This window comes from Rattus norvegicus, chromosome 15 (genome assembly GCF_036323735.1).
Source record: "Rattus norvegicus strain BN/NHsdMcwi chromosome 15, GRCr8, whole genome shotgun sequence".
NCBI classification, from domain to species: domain Eukaryota; kingdom Metazoa; phylum Chordata; class Mammalia; order Rodentia; family Muridae; genus Rattus; species Rattus norvegicus.
Genome location: NC_086033.1, coordinates 21,252,962 through 21,268,250, shown reverse-complemented (window position 1 = coordinate 21,268,250; position 15,289 = coordinate 21,252,962). Strand labels below are relative to the sequence as shown.

Sequence of the window (15,289 nt, the reverse complement as noted above, 5' to 3'; positions counted from 1 at the left end):
GAGTGAGCTCCAGGACAATTAAGGCTACACAGGGAAATTCTCTCTTGACAAAATGAACAACAATCAAAATTTTTAAGAAAATGTGTGGCCTTTCTGTTTCACCTTCCCTAGGCTGGGGTTGCCCATGGGTACCGCTCCACCCCTGGCTTTCACTTTTGATGTTGCCGAAGGTCTTCTACCACGTTGTCCTACACTGAGTTTATGCCAAATTATCATCACAGGCATGGTGCATGAGAGTATCTTTCTCTCCCATCCTGTAGCACAGGGTAGACCAATGCTTTCATGTTTGCTGAACGATAGATTTAAAATAGTGTTTCAGAGGCCAAGAGTTGGCTCAGTCCATAGACACTTACTGCAGAGTTTCAGTCTGAGATCTGAGTTCTAGCTGGGCTCCACGTGGTGGAAAGATAGAATCTTATCCTACAGGCTATCCTCTGCCCTCCACAAGAGCACCGTGGCATGCCCACTTTCAAGAGCATGTGTGTACGTGCACACACACACACAGACAAACAACACAGAGAGACCACAAAACAAATAAAGAAATGTAATTTCTTGATATTAGGGTATATTTCATTGCAGTTTTTTTTAAAGATTTATTTTTTTCTATTTCTATGAGTGCACTGTCACTGTCGAAAGACACACCAGAAGAGGGCATCAGATCCCACTACAAATGGTTGTGAGCCACCATGTAGTGGTTGCTGGGAATTGAACTCAGGATGTCTGGAAAGGTAGACAGTGCTTTTAACCGCCGAACCATCTCTCCAGCCCTTCACTGCAGTTTTAAATTGGCTTCAGAAGAAACTGGACACTCCTACCTGTATCTGTGGACCTCACCACCACGGAGGAACCCATTTGAAGGTAGACTGGCAGTAAGAAGTTCTGGCCCCATAGCTGGGTTGGCAAACCGAGAGTTATGCACCCTCAAGGTCTTTCATGAAATCTGCTGTTACTGTGCCAGGGAGGGCTGGGGGCTGGGGTGGGGGTGCAACAGAAGCTCCATAGGAGAAGGACTTGCTTCCACTTCACATGGGATTAGCCGGATTCACTATTCCATTGTAGACTGTCAGATTGAGGGCCTTGACTCCTTGATGGCTGTCTCCCTGGGCCTCTCTGAGTTATTTAACATGGTGTTTACTATTTGGGGCTGGGCTGGGGTGGGGTGCAGGGAGTGCCTGAGAAGCAAATGAGTGTTAGGCCAACACATCTGAAGTACATTCCTAAACCTTGCCACGATTTCCAAAGGCCTTTAGGATGTTTTCGACACAACTGAAGTCAACGTGTTATTCTGCGGAAATAGCGACAGTCTGGGTGGAGTAGAGACTCCAAAGTTTTTAAACCCGTTGTTAGAACAGAAAGCCAGAGAAAATGGTGGGTTTTTGCCTCAGTCACTGGTTACTTTGTGTGTGCCCACTTTGTCGCATGCTAGTTGTTCCCAAAACTAGTCTAAAGTGTTCCTTACCATTCTGCTTCTCCTGGCGAGAGACTGCACCCCAGGCCAAGTATAGAGGGTTGATTTAAAGTGGGCACCGGGGCTGGAGAGATGGCTCAGCGGTTAAGAGCACCCGACTGCTCTTCCAGAGGTCATGAGTTCAATTCCCAGCAACCACATGGTGGCTCACAACCATCTGTAATGAGATATGATGCCCTCTTCTGGTGTATCTGAAGACAGCTACAATGTACTTATATATAATAAATGAATAAAAAAAAAAGAAATATTAAAGTGGGCACCAAGGTTGCCAGAGAGAGGCTGGGCCAATGGGTGGAACAGCTTTTCCTGGCTTCCTAGCACTGAGATGACAATAAACACCAAATCCAATGACTGGTGTCTCGTCACAACAGAGAGCTTTGAAACAGTCACACAAAGAGAAGGTGCCCCAGGAGGACTGGGGCAGACATTATGGATCTGTGCCATAGCGGAAGGCTAGGCCACCTGAAATCACAAGAGACAAGGGAGAGGCCTGCTCTTGCAGCCTCCACAGAGAATGTGTCATTAACAATCCTGTGACTTCATACTCCTGACCTCTGGAAGCAGGACAGACAGACAGACAGACAGGCAGGCAGGCAGAATAACTTGGTGCTGCTCTCAGCTGTGGATTTGTGCACTAGCTCAATGGGTGAGCCTGGTGTTCACCAAGCAAGGATGTCCCCTAGGATAAGTGACTCCAGTCTTCCTCATGACCCCGTAAGGTCATATCACTAGATATAGTGATATGGGTAGATTTTTTTTCTCAAGACAGAGTTTCTCTCTGTGTAGCTCTGGGTGTCCTGGAACTTGCTCTATAGACCAGGTTGGCCTTGAACTTAGAGATCTATCTGCCACTGCTTCCAGGGGTGTTGGTACTAAAGGTGTGAGTCACCATGCCCAGCAATGAGTAGACTTTAAAAATAAACAAAAACTATTTCTACATGCTTAGAGCTCTCAGTTCAAAATACCCAAGAAAATATCATTTGATGGCTCTGAGGAGAGGGAAAAGAGAAAAGAACAAAGGTTTTAAAATATATCTTTTTGGGCTGGAGAGATGGCTCAGTGGTTAAGAGCACTGACTGCCTTTCCAGAGATCCTGAGTTCAATTCCCAGCAACCACATGGTGGCTCACAACCGTCTGTAAAGAGATCCAATGCCCTCTTCTGGTGTGTCTGAAGACAGCTATAGTGTACTTATATATAATAAACGAATAAATCTTTTTAAAAAAGGGGGTCTCAAATTAGTTACCCTATTTTTAATCATTTTATTTGTTTGTTTGTTTGTTTGTTGGGGATGGGGTTGTCACAATGTACACGCAGAGGTCAGAGGAAGACTTACGGAGATCAACTCTTTCCTTACATGATGTGAGTGCCAAGGTGAGGTCAGGTCATCGGCCTTAGTGGCAAGTGACTCCATCCACCAAGCCATGTTGCCTGCCCTGTGCAAGCCTTTAGCCTGTGCCCTTTCTTCTAAACCATAGCTGACATCAGTGTGGCTTCCACAGTAGCAGACAGTATCTTCTGACCAACAACCACATCATGAAAACGAAACGTGCGTCTGTTGATAAGTTTGAAAGACACCCGTGAGATTTTCAAGTTTCGTTAGGTGGCTACTAATGGAAATTTGAGCACAAAGTTGATTCTTCTTTCTCTAGGTTTAATTTTCATTAAATAACTTTGGGTTGCGGGGCTGCTTTTTCCTTGTCTTTAATAAGGGTGAACACCTAAAGACGCGTTGAGCATGGTGGTGTGGACCCTTAACCCCAGCACTCGGGAGGCAGAGACTGGCAGGTCACTGTGAGTTCAGAGGCAGCCTGATACTCACTAAGTAAGTTCTAGACCAGCCAGGTCATAACTCCATCTCAAGAACAATAACAAAATAAGACAGGCTCAGGGTGTCCCTCAGCGGCAGTACCTGACCAGCATGCACAGGCAGGCGCTTGGTGTGATACCCAGCACTAAGAAGAAGGCACACTACAACAATTCACGGGACAGATACATTCTTTTTAATAAGGAAGGGGGGCAGACAATGGTCCCAGAACACAGTTATCTGGGGATCTCAATGATTTCAACGTGAAACGTCTCTCAGACATTTGCGTTTAAACAGTTAGTTCCCAGTTGGGGCTAAACCTTTTTTTTTCTTTTTTAAAGATTTATTCATTTATTATATATAAGTACACTGTAGCTGTCTTCAGATACACCAGAAGAGGGCATTGGATCCCATTACAGACGGTTGTGAGCCACCATGTGGTTGCTGGGAATTGAACTCAGGACCTCTGGAAGAGTAGTCAGGTGCTCTTAACCGCTGAGCCATCTCTCAGGGGCTAAACATTTTTGACGTGGAACCTACTTGATGGATGAAGGGCCAGAAGGGACTGAACCTTCAGGCTTCAGATCCAGCCAGTCCCCCAAACTGCTTCTGCAATGTCACCAGCTGCCTCACCCTCCCACTGTCACCACAATCTATGTGTTGGACTGCCTCCCACCATAATGGACTGTGCCCCTCAAGCTCTAATCTGAAACAAGTTGTTCTCCCCGAATGTGTGTTTGTGTTCCACAAATTTTGCCACAGCAATGGCAAAAGTGACTAACAACGGGCTTGTTTGGGTTTTTTTCCCATACACAATGTCTTAGTCAGGGTTTCTATTCCTGCACAAACATCATGACCAAGAAGCAAGTTGGGGAGGAAAGGGTTTATTCAGCTTACACTTCCACATTGCGTTCATCACCAAAGGAAGTCAGGACTGGACCTCAAGCAGGTCAGGAAGCAGGAGCTGATGCAGAGGCCATGGAGGGACGTTACTTACTGGCTTGCTTCCCCTGGCTTGCTCAGCTTGCTTTCTTATAGAACCCAAGACCGCCAGCCCAGGGATGGCACCACTCACAATGGCCTGGGCCCTCTCTCTTGATCACTAGTTGAGAAAAATGCCTTACAGCTGGATCTCATGGAGGCATTTCCACAACTGAGGCTCCTTTTCTGTGTTAACTCCTGCTTGTGTCATGTTGACACACAAAACCAGCCAGTCCACACAATATCTGAAGCAGGCTTGTGTGCGAATGCCAGTTTACAGATAATGATTATTATACCTGCCAGGAAATTATTTAGGAGACTCAAGCTGAAGCCACATACATAATTGTTCATTCTTTCTTTCATTGAAATCCTTGCCTGCATGTGTTAAAGGTTCTGGAAAAAGTCCATAAAGCAGGAAAGTTGCTATTATAATGGAGTCAGAACTGTGTGGGAGTGTGCTTGTGTGAGTCATTCTGATGGGCACAAGAAAGCCCACAGGGCCCACAGGAAAGGAACTGTGTGTGCATCTGGAGCTGATGAGGAGAGAGCAGAGACACAGGGAGGAAAAACTATAGTGATGATTGATTCTGACAGTGGATCATGATAGCTCATTTCAGATCTCTGTCCGGGGCTCCTGGGCTCTAAGCAGTCTAGTCTCTCCGCCTACCTTGTCACTTTCTTCCGACTACTGTCAGCATCTATTCCAACTGGGCTCTTAGCCACTTTCAAAGACCCAACTGGGCTTATCCCACATCTTTACAGAAGATGACAGTCATCCAAAGGGAGGGTGCACCCGGAAACAGAGTTTTCGTTGTAAGGAAAGAGAGAGAAAAGCTGTATAAGTTTGAAAATAAAATTATACACTTGCCAACCCACCCCACGGCCAGCACAGTTAAGCCTCCATGAGTGAAGAATATTCTAAATGTGTGTGAAGTATCAGGGGTCTCCTCCAGGCATGTGAGCCCAAGAGCAGTGCAAACAAAGTACTTCTCATTTTTATTATTAAAGCCTGGCCCCTGACACCTCCTGTGTCATTATCCATCATTATTCGTTGCTTTTTGTATGTGGACTAGAGATGACCCCCATGTAACCTGGAAGGCCACCAAAACAGAGCCCTCATCAGTCCAGATGCCCCAGTGACTCCATGCAGGAGGCACTCCCTCCCCACCACACCCCATGCTCTGTTGGGCTTTCCGAGGACTGCTGCGTGAATCATGAAGTATGTGGTATTATTCATTGTGAGGCCAACTGGTTACAGGGGTTGATGTTTCTAACTCATCGGCTCCTAGTAAACCCTTTCTTTAGTCACTTTCTGAAGGACACACAAGAAGGGATTCATCAAGAAAACTTAACTACAACATTTGTGCAGGATGTCTTTCATTTCCTCTTCCAAGCTCACCCTCTGGTCTCTGCACTCAGAAGACTGACCTAACTTCAGGGGCCTCTCAGCTCTGGGACTGCCTGAGGTATGTGAGGAGGAGTGGAGCAAGGGACTTTCTTTCCCTTTGGTTGTTTGTTTGACCCAAGGTCTTGTTATGTAGCGGGATGGGTGGGGGGTGGGGGGTGGAGGTTGGGGGATGGGGGGATTGGAGGATGGAGGGTGGGGAAGTTGGGGGATGGGGGGTGGGGGATGGAGTCTCATATTCACAATCCTTCTGCCTCAGTTTTCCTGAGTGCTGGGATCACAGGTGTTTGGTGGTTTTCTGTCCTGACTTGCTCACCATCTTTTCCTCTGGACTTGCCTTAAATGGTTTCTGTCTTGGTGAGGGTTTTACTGCTGTGAACAGACACCGTGACCAAAGCAAGTCTTATAAAGGACATTTAATTGGGGCTGGTTTACAGGTTCAGAGGTTCAGTCTGTCATCGTCAAGGTGGGAGCAGGGCAGCATCCAGGCAGGCAGGATGCAGGTAGAGTTGAGAGTTCTACATTGTCATGAGAAGGCTGCTGGTGTTCCCTTGAGAAAGACAGTACAAAGGCATGGTCTAGCATCCTTACCAGGGATGCTGTAATAACCTGGGTCCCACAGTGGCAAACTGATGGCACACTCTAGGTGCCTCAGGTAATGGCAGAGCATGGAGATCTGAGTCTAGAGTACAGGAAGCTGTGATGGTTTGTATGTGCTTGGCCCAGGGAGTGGCACTATTAGAAGGCGTGGCCTTGTTGGAGTGGGTGTGTCTGTGGGTGGGAGCTTTAAAACCCTCATCCTAGCTGCCTGGGATTGAGTCTTCCACCAGCAGCCTTCGGATGAAGATGTAGAACTCTCAGCTCCTCCTGCACCATGCCTGCCTGGATGCTGCCATGTTCCTGCCTGATGATAATGGACTGAACTCCTGAACCTGTAAGCCAGCCCCAATTAAACGTTGTCCTTTTAAGAGTTGTCTTGGTCATGGTGTCTCTTCAGAACCCACCACAAAACTCCCCATTAGTAGGTCCTGGGCAACCAAATTTTGGATCGTCACATAAAAATCTTTTAGAAATTATTATACCTTGCTTTTATTAATACTAAAGTTCTCACAACTACATTTCTAAAACTAATAGATAATATTTCACAAAAAATGTTCAATTATTTCTTTAAAATGTTGATACAAAATGTGGGGGGATAAAAACCATGCCAGGAAGCTTGGTAAGATAGAGCAGGGTGAGACCCAGAGGCTCAGTGGGCACACACCTAAGAGTTAGACAACTCCCCACTCCCTGCCAGATTCCTGGTCTGGAACATGTGCCACACTCCCCACATAAGGAAGTATGACCTGTGGTCATGCAAGCCCAGAACAGAATTCTCCATGCTAATGAAGTACCTAGAGGCCCTGAGAGCTTAGCCAATAAGCTTCCCTTCCCAGATATGTCTCCCTGCAGGTATTTAATCTCGGGTCTACCCGAGAAGTGGGTATGGTTAGGAATGCATCCATTTTCTGCCATGAACACTCAATAAACAGTTTAGAACATGGACTGTCTCTTTCATCAAGATCCACCATGGGGAGCCTGTCTTTACACAAGTTCTCCATGGTTCCCCATGTAGGACATGTAGAGCTTGACGGGAAGGACACAGAGGGGCTGGAGGGAGGAAAGAAAAAAAAAGGGGTGTCTTAGTCAGGGTTTCTATTCCTGCACAAACATCATGACTAAGTAGCCACTTGGGGAGGAAAGGGTTTATTCAGCTCACACTTCCACACTGCTGATCATCACCAAAGGAAGTCAGGACTGGAGCTCAAGCAAGTCAGGAGGCAGGAGCTGATGCAGACACCATGGACGATGCTTACTGGCTTGCTTCCCCTGGCTTGCTCAGCTTGCTTTCTTATAGAACCCAGGACCACCAGCCCAGGGATGGCACCACCCACAATGGCCTGGGACCTCCTTCCTTGATCACTAATTGAGAAAATGCCTTACAGCTGGGTCTCATGGAGGCATTTCCTCAACTGAGGCTCCTTTCTCTGTGATAACTCCAGCTCGTGTCAAGTTGACACACAAAACCAGCCAGTACAAGGGGTGATGTGATGTAATTATATCCTATTCTAAATTGTTAACTAGTGATTAAAATTTTTATTCAGAAACTTTTAGCTTTGATCTAGTAATAGTGCATGCTATAAAGAATAGTTCATGAGAAATGTAATTGTTGGAATGGAGTTGGTCATTCGAAGACCTCAGAAGAAGAACTATCCAGGCCAACTTACTGTGATTGGTTTTCCTTAACTCATTGTAATTCTTCCCATGTAAAGTCGACAAGAACAGTGCCTACTGACAGCTGTACCTTACGGGGGCTTACACCAAGCATTTCTAGTTAAAGGAGGTTGAGGAAGGGAATCATGAGTGCAAAGGTGTCTTGAAGGCCTGATTTGGACCTGGCTCTGAGATACAGGTAACCTTTTTCAATTTAGATTTTTATGTAGGCAGTGCATTCTCTTGGGTTAAAACCAACAAGTTTTGAAATGTACAGACAACACCTGCAGCAAAAGTTTCCCAGTTTCTACACTCCACAAAGAACCACTGTTTTCTGGCTTTTAAATATACTTATTTCCAGAATTAGTTAATGAGTGTGCAATCAAATTGCAAATATGCATTTTTTTCCTCCCATTTTTCCTTCTTTATCAAAGCCTGGAATGTTTTTCTGAATTTTGCTCTTTTTTATTAGTATGTTTTAGACCTCTTTCCTCACCTGTTCACTTCCTTTCTTGTTGTTTTTCTCATTCTTTTGTTCGCCTATTGTAGTGGTTTGTATATGCTCAGTCCAGGGACTGACACTATTAGAAAGTGAGACCCTGTTGGAGTAGGTGTGTCACTGTGGGTGTGGGCTTTAAGACCCTCATCCCAGCTGCCTGGAAGCCAGTCTTCTGCTAGCAGCCTTCAGATGAAGATGTAGAACTCTCAGCTCCTCCTGCACCATGCCTGCCTGGATGCTGCCATGCTCCTGCCTTGATGACAATGGACTGAACCTCTGGACCTGTAAGCCAGCTCCAATTAAATCCTGCCTTGGTCATGGTGTCTCTTCACAGCATGTGGATATAACATGATTTATGCTATTAAATGTATTGAAAGGCATTTGAATTCTTTTCAGTGTTTTAAAAATAACTTTTTTAGTGATGCCTGTTTATTTCATGAGCATTAAATGTTTTAACATGTAGGTTAAGACAGGGTTTCCCTGTGTAACAGTCTCAGCTATCCTGGAACTCCATTTGTAGACCAAGCTACCCCCACCCCCAAGCCCTCACCCCCAACACTCAAGAGATCCCCCTACCTCCGCCTCCCAGATGCTGGGATTAAAGGATTAAAGTTATGCACCACTAGTGTAGTGGTTTAAATATGTTCGGCCCACAGGAAGTGGTGCTGTCTTGTGGACTTGCTGGAGGAGTGGGCTTTGAGAGGCTCCTCCTAGCTGCCTGGAAGACTGGTCCTTTCCCTTGGCTGCCTTGGATCAAGATGTAGAACTCCCAGCTCCTCCTGCACCATGCCTGCCTGAATGTTGCCGTGTTCCTGCCTTGATGATAATGGCCTGAACCTCTGAGCCTGTGAGACAGCCCCAGTTAAATGTTTTCCACAGCAATGGAAGCCCTAACTAAGACACTTGGCCACATATAATTCTTTTAACCTCTAGCTAGATCCAATACTTCGTTTCAAAAAAAAAAAGAAAGAAAGAAAGAAAGAAAGAAAGAAAGAAAGAAAAATTTCATCTCTAACCCAACCAATAAATGATATTTACTAAAAGATAAACTCGTGCTGGATCATAAATCAATGGCCTAAAAAAAAATGATTCAACTTTATGAGTTCATTTCTGGGCCTGGATCCATAAGACTATTGGCTGATAGAGCGAAAGATGAGTTCATTTCAACTGAGCAGGCAGCGCAAGTGTAAACGTTGCAGGGTGAGCCAAGGTCATTTGGGCCAGGCATTCTGGAGTTCCCCCCAGAAGACGGTCAATCAGATCATTCTGGTCCTTCTGCGCACCAAGAATAACTTTATCTTTACCTAAATGCTAATGCAGCACAGTTCTCGAAAGGCTCATGGGCTCAGCAAGCCTCCGAGTCACCCGGGGACCAAGGGTGTTCCGAGAGGGGTGCATCTAAGCTGGGACTGAAGGAACCATCCTCAATTATCTCAGCCCTTGGGAGGAGGAAATAGGAGAATACAGAGTTCAAGGTCCCATTGGGCCACACGGGAATGGCAAGGCCAGCCTAGCCTGCACGAGACCACGTTTCAAAATACGCCCTCCCCAAAACAAAACAAAACGAAGAAGGCCCTCCTAGCCAAGAAAACAGTGCGTGGGAGCCTCTGAGTTTATCTTGCACTAGTCTGCTGCTGCTGTGGCTGGTACTCCATCTGGCCCAAGGGGAAATTCCGCCCAGCTGTCCCCTCCCAGGAAGCTTGGTTGGCAGGGTGCCTAGTGAGGAGAACTCCCAGGCATGGCGCGTGCTCCGTTTGCCAAAGGACAGGGCGTCCAACCAACTGGAAGGGGCCGGTTCAACACGCTGAACTTACTGAAGGCTTTGTAAGAATACACTCAGATACAGACGGACAGGTCTTCAGGAAGCTCTGCAGCCTGTACAGGGACCAAACTCAAAACGCAACCTGTAAGACACAGAAGCTCTACAATCAGAAAGGCTAGACTCCATGCGCTCCGAGGTGGGCCCGAGTGAGCATGCTCAGTGTAGAGAATCCTAGGGGAGAAGAGACAAGGGAAGGAGCGAAGGAAGGAGGAGGAGGGAAGGAAAAGAGGAGGGAGGAGGCAGAGGAGGGGGAGGGAAGAAGGGAAGGAATGAGCTGTTTTGATTCTCAGCCTTTCTAACCCTTTCTGAGTTTCTGGTAATGGTATATATATTCATATGTGTTTTATGGGCTTCCAGAAGGTTCTCCAATTCACTCCGTGTGGCTTCTTCCCAGTTTACCAGCCATTAGTTTGGGAACTCCAGAGTGGATGAACATTTAGGATGGTTACTTGGTCGAATTTTTGAATGGCGTGCCACTCTCATGTGTGGTTGGTTCTTCCTGTCCCAAGTGACCCATGAGCCTCTTCCAAGAGTACCCCCAGGTACCACTTCTGTGGGGGGCAGAGCCATGAGCAAAAACAAAAAATGTATGGTTCTGCCCAGTTCCGTGTGGAAAGAAGGAGGGTGTGTGTGAGCCACTTCCAGTGACCAACGGTTAAACTTGGGTTCGTTTAATAAGCTATCACTGGCGCTTATCCAGCTTGTAGCCCTAGTGAATTCCTTGTTCTGGAGAAAGATGGATCTGATAGATCTGAGACACATTAAGGCCTCACCAGGTAGATATCTCTCTCTCTGTCTCTCCCCCCTCTGCTTCCCTCCCCCACCCCTTCTCCTTCTCTTTCCCCCTTCCTTCGTGTGTGTGTGTGTGTGTGTGTGTGTGTGTGTGTGTGTGTAATACATGAGTGCTTATCCAAATTCAAAGAGTTCGCCAGTACTGAGTCTCCCACAGTCAGTCTGCCAACCAGAAAACTGTCATCATCAGGCCCTTACCACACCTCTGGCCTCAACTCACACCTACTCAGCTTCAGCCTTTATGCAAATGTGTCCATTCTTTAAGCCGTCCTCAGGTAACATTTTACTGTCTGACGTGCTCTTTCCCAAATATCAGCTTGCCTCTCTTCCTTATCTTATTCAGGTCTCTATACCTTTTCATAAAGCTTCCTTAAAACCATTCTGTCTGAATCACAGCCCCCACCCCATGTTTTACAGTTGTCTCCACACCTGTGTCTCTTTCTCTTTTCCATATTTAGCACTAATGTTTCTCATGTACTTTCTCCCCCGCTCCCCTTTCTGTAAACTCCATGGGAAATACTTAGTCTACGTGGTAAGGATTTTAGTTGTTTTGCCCAGGGTTGTATTGTTAGCATCTGGAACCGGCCAGAGAAAGGTGCTCCCCAGAGAGTGTGCTCCCAAGAAAAGGTGCTCCCAATAGAGGGTGCTGTGCTTGAACCCTCGAAGTGCTTATCATGCGGTCGGCAATGACGTCTCTTAGAATTTAATCCTGCCAATATATCTGCCTGCCAATAGGTTCCTCTCATTTAAAACTGTAGTCAAAATGGAAGTCTGGGGTAGGGTGATTTTGTTTTTGTTTTTGTTTTTGTTTTAAGGAAATGTTTTATTTATGGTTCCCTTTCCTTTGTGAGAGCTTCTGCATCTGCTTAGAGAACAGAAAAGTCAGACACCAGGCTTCGATTCTGTAGCCCCGCCCCGCCCCATGCTTGCTGAGTCATTGCCCTGAGCTAAGGGCATTCCTGTAAGCCTAAGAATGAGAAAGGTCACCCTCTCATCCTTCATTCAGGCAAAAGTGAACCAGTCTTTATCCAGGTTCTCTTCCTCAGAGGCAGCCTGGGGGCGGGGGGGGGGGGGTGGCTCAATAGCTTCCTTACCGGGTGTCTTGAATCAAATCTGGAATCAAGCGCTCAGGTCTGTGAGGAGAAAGCGCTTCCGGTGAACTCACTGACCATGAAGCCAGATGGTGCAGCGGGGGGAGGGGGGGGGGCTCCCAGCGCAGCCTTGCCTTCTCAGTGGCACTCAGTGTATGTCCAGCAAACAAGAGGACGGGGGAGGAATCAACGTGTGTTTGCAGGCTTTTTGTTTGATTGCATGTTTGTGTCCTGACTGGGAGGCCTCAGTGGCCCTTTTCAGGGGACAGCATAGCAATTGACAGTATGCACCTGCCTGCCCAGGTACTGAGAACAAAACCAATCCAACATCCTGGACCTCTGCAACAGACTGGTCACCTTGCTTTTACAATTCCCGCTCTAATCGCTGAAAGAAAATACAATGAGGGTATTGATGGATGATGCTTTTAATCCCGGTAGTCCCAGCATGCAGGAGGTAGAGGCAGGAGGATCACAAATCCTATGCCGGCCTAAGCTACATAACAAAGAGACAGAGCCAAAAAGTAGCAAAAAAGGGCAGACAATGTTGCTCTGTCAGTGGACTGAGTGCCCAGCATACACAATTCCCCAGCTCCATCCCCAGCACCAGGTTGGAAGAAAAGGAAGCAAGAAGTTCAGAAAGTCAAGGTCAATCCTCAACTACTCGGCAATCTGAGGCTAGCCTGGGGTGCGTGAGACCTTGTCTGAACAACAAAGGGAACGTAGCCAAAGAGACACAGCCGAGCTAGACCGATTCTTGTTCCTATTCCTGGCGCATGTCACCCAGATGTCCTAAGAAAGGTGGGTGCTTGTCATTGTTGCCCAGCGTCCTCTCTTGAAGCTTCCGTCAAGCCTACCCGCCCCAGCTGGCTCCCCTACTGGTCAACACAGGGACTACTGGTACGGATAAGGGCGTTAGTTACAACGTAACAGGCTTGAATGGCTCGCAATGCAAACTACAAAACACAAAATACAATACACTCACATGCCATTTTCCTTCACCGTTCCATTCAGTTAGCTTGGTGTAGCTCAATTTGTTGCCTATTATTTGCCAAGAAGCGCTCTGCCTGCAAGCCTCAGTTCACTCTGCTATTTAGTTTCAGCCTCTTGACCCAAACCAGTCAGCAAGCTATGAAGCAGGAACTAATCCCAGCTGAGAAAATGCCTACATCAGATTAGCCTGCAGGCATGTCTATAGGGCTTCTTTTTGGGGGGGGGGAGGGTGTCGAGACAGGGTTTCTCTGTGTAGCCCTGGCTGTCCTGAACTTGCTTCATAGACCAGGTTGACCTTGAACTCACAGAAATCTGCCTACCTCTGCCTCTCGAGTGCCGGAATTCAAGGCGTACGATACCATGCCCGGCCTTATCATCATCATCATCATCATCATCATCATCATCATCATCATTATTATTATTGATCTAAGTGGGAGGCCCACCACCACCTCCTTTGGGCAGTGCCACCCGGGAACAGGTGGTCCTCGCTGTGGAAGAAAGCAGCCTTCTTCTGTGGTCCGTCCTTTGGCTGCTACTTTCAGCCCCCTGCCCGATGGACTAACCTGTTAAGTAATATTAACCTTCCTCCTGGAGTTCCCTTTGCATAATGTTTTATCACAGCGACAGAAAAGCTCACTGGGACACTTTCCAACAGTGTGGGAGTTTGCGCTAAATAAACACCAAGACCTTTACCTAAATTTGGCATGGGTGAGCACTGAACGCAGGCAGTGTGGTGTAAAATATTTTCCGGCACAGGTAATGCTGTGGCCTAAATGTCTCTAAGGCCCCCATTCATACAGGTTTAGCATCCCCGATCTAAAAATGTAAAAGGAAAAAATGCTCTGAAGCTTGAAATTTCGGCTCAGAACCAAGTATTCTTGATCTTATTCCGGGCATAGGGATAGTCGACTTGTAAGAAGATATCTCAAAATCCAAAGGAAAAGGAGAGAAGAGGGGGAAGGCAGAGGTGGAAAAGGATGCGAAGGGAGAAGGGGGGAGGAGGTGGGGAGGAGATGGGGAGGAAGAAAAGCAAGAGAGGTAAAGAAGCAAAATATCAAACATTTTGGTCCCAGACATTGCAGATAAGGTTTTGAACTGTTTGTTGAAATCCCCCCATATGTCTTGCCCAATCGTTGTCCCACAATGCGAAGAATGGGACCTGTCCAGACATCAGTTCTGCTGGCACACTGACCTTAGTCTCCCAGCTTCCCGAACTATGGGCAGTAGACCCCTGCAAGTAATGAATTACTCAGTATGAGGGGCTTTGGTGTCACACCCTGAATGTACTAACACAGAAAGCAACCCCTGGGAACTGGATTTTTATTTTAAAGAATAAAAAGCAAGAGGGAAGAAGGCACCTAACTGTTCCTGGCACCTTCTGGCCCACACACACTAGGGAAACCTTTCTCCTTGGGCCGGACATCTTCCTGTTTCCTCAGATCCTCTGACCCGACCTTTACTTGTTTTTTTTTGTTTTGTTTTTTTTTTTCCTTTTTCTTTTTTTCGGAGCTGGGGACCGAACCCAGGGCCTTGCGCTTCCTAGGCAAGCGCTCTACCACTGAGCTAAATCCCCAGCCCCCCGACCTTTATTTGTTGGAGAGCCCCACGACTCTTTTCCATGGAGCTAATCTTTCCGCCTGGGTGATCTCAAAATATCTTTGTCTTTTATTTATGTATGTAATATTAACACTATCAAGTTACTATGTCTATAGCATATAATTGTGTGTATGTGTGTACATATATGTATGTATGTGTGTATGTATATGTGTATGTATGTGTATATGTGTCTATGTATGTATATGTGATATATGTGTATATATGTATATGTATGTGTGTATGTATGTGTATATGTATGTGTGTATGTGTGTATGAATGTGTGATGTATGTGTATATATGTATATATGTGTGTGTATGTATGTATGTGTGTATGTATAAATGTATATGTATGTGTATATGTATATGTATGTGTGTGTATGTATGTGTGTATATATTTATATATGTATATGTATGTGTATATGTATGTGTGATGTATGTGTATATATATGTATGTGTGTATGTATATGTGAAGTATGTGTATATATGTATATATATATGTGTGTATGTATGTATGTGTGTATGTATGTGTATGTATAACTCGCAAGTGCAGAGTTGCAACCCTGCTATGTCCTTAAACTTCAGCCCT

The 15,289-nt window shown here is 46.2% G+C and overlaps 2 protein-coding genes across 5 annotated transcripts in view; one reads left to right on the top strand and one right to left on the bottom strand.

Annotated features, from left to right (window-relative positions):
- Positions 1-15,289, bottom strand: part of Rps10l6 (ribosomal protein S10-like 6) — a 489,065-nt gene that overhangs the window by 8,842 nt on the left and 464,934 nt on the right. The window lies entirely within an intron of this gene.
- The window catches only part of Fermt2 (FERM domain containing kindlin 2), a 95,393-nt gene continuing 90,359 nt past the window's right edge, over positions 10,256-15,289 (top strand). For all 4 annotated transcript variants that reach the window (XM_063274090.1, XM_063274086.1, XM_063274085.1 and 1 more), the window contains exon 1: positions 10,256-10,370. In XM_063274090.1, the coding sequence (XP_063130160.1) occupies positions 10,359-10,370 (12 nt within the window). In that variant the 5' untranslated portion in view covers positions 10,256-10,358. The remainder of the gene's footprint in view (positions 10,371-15,289) is intronic.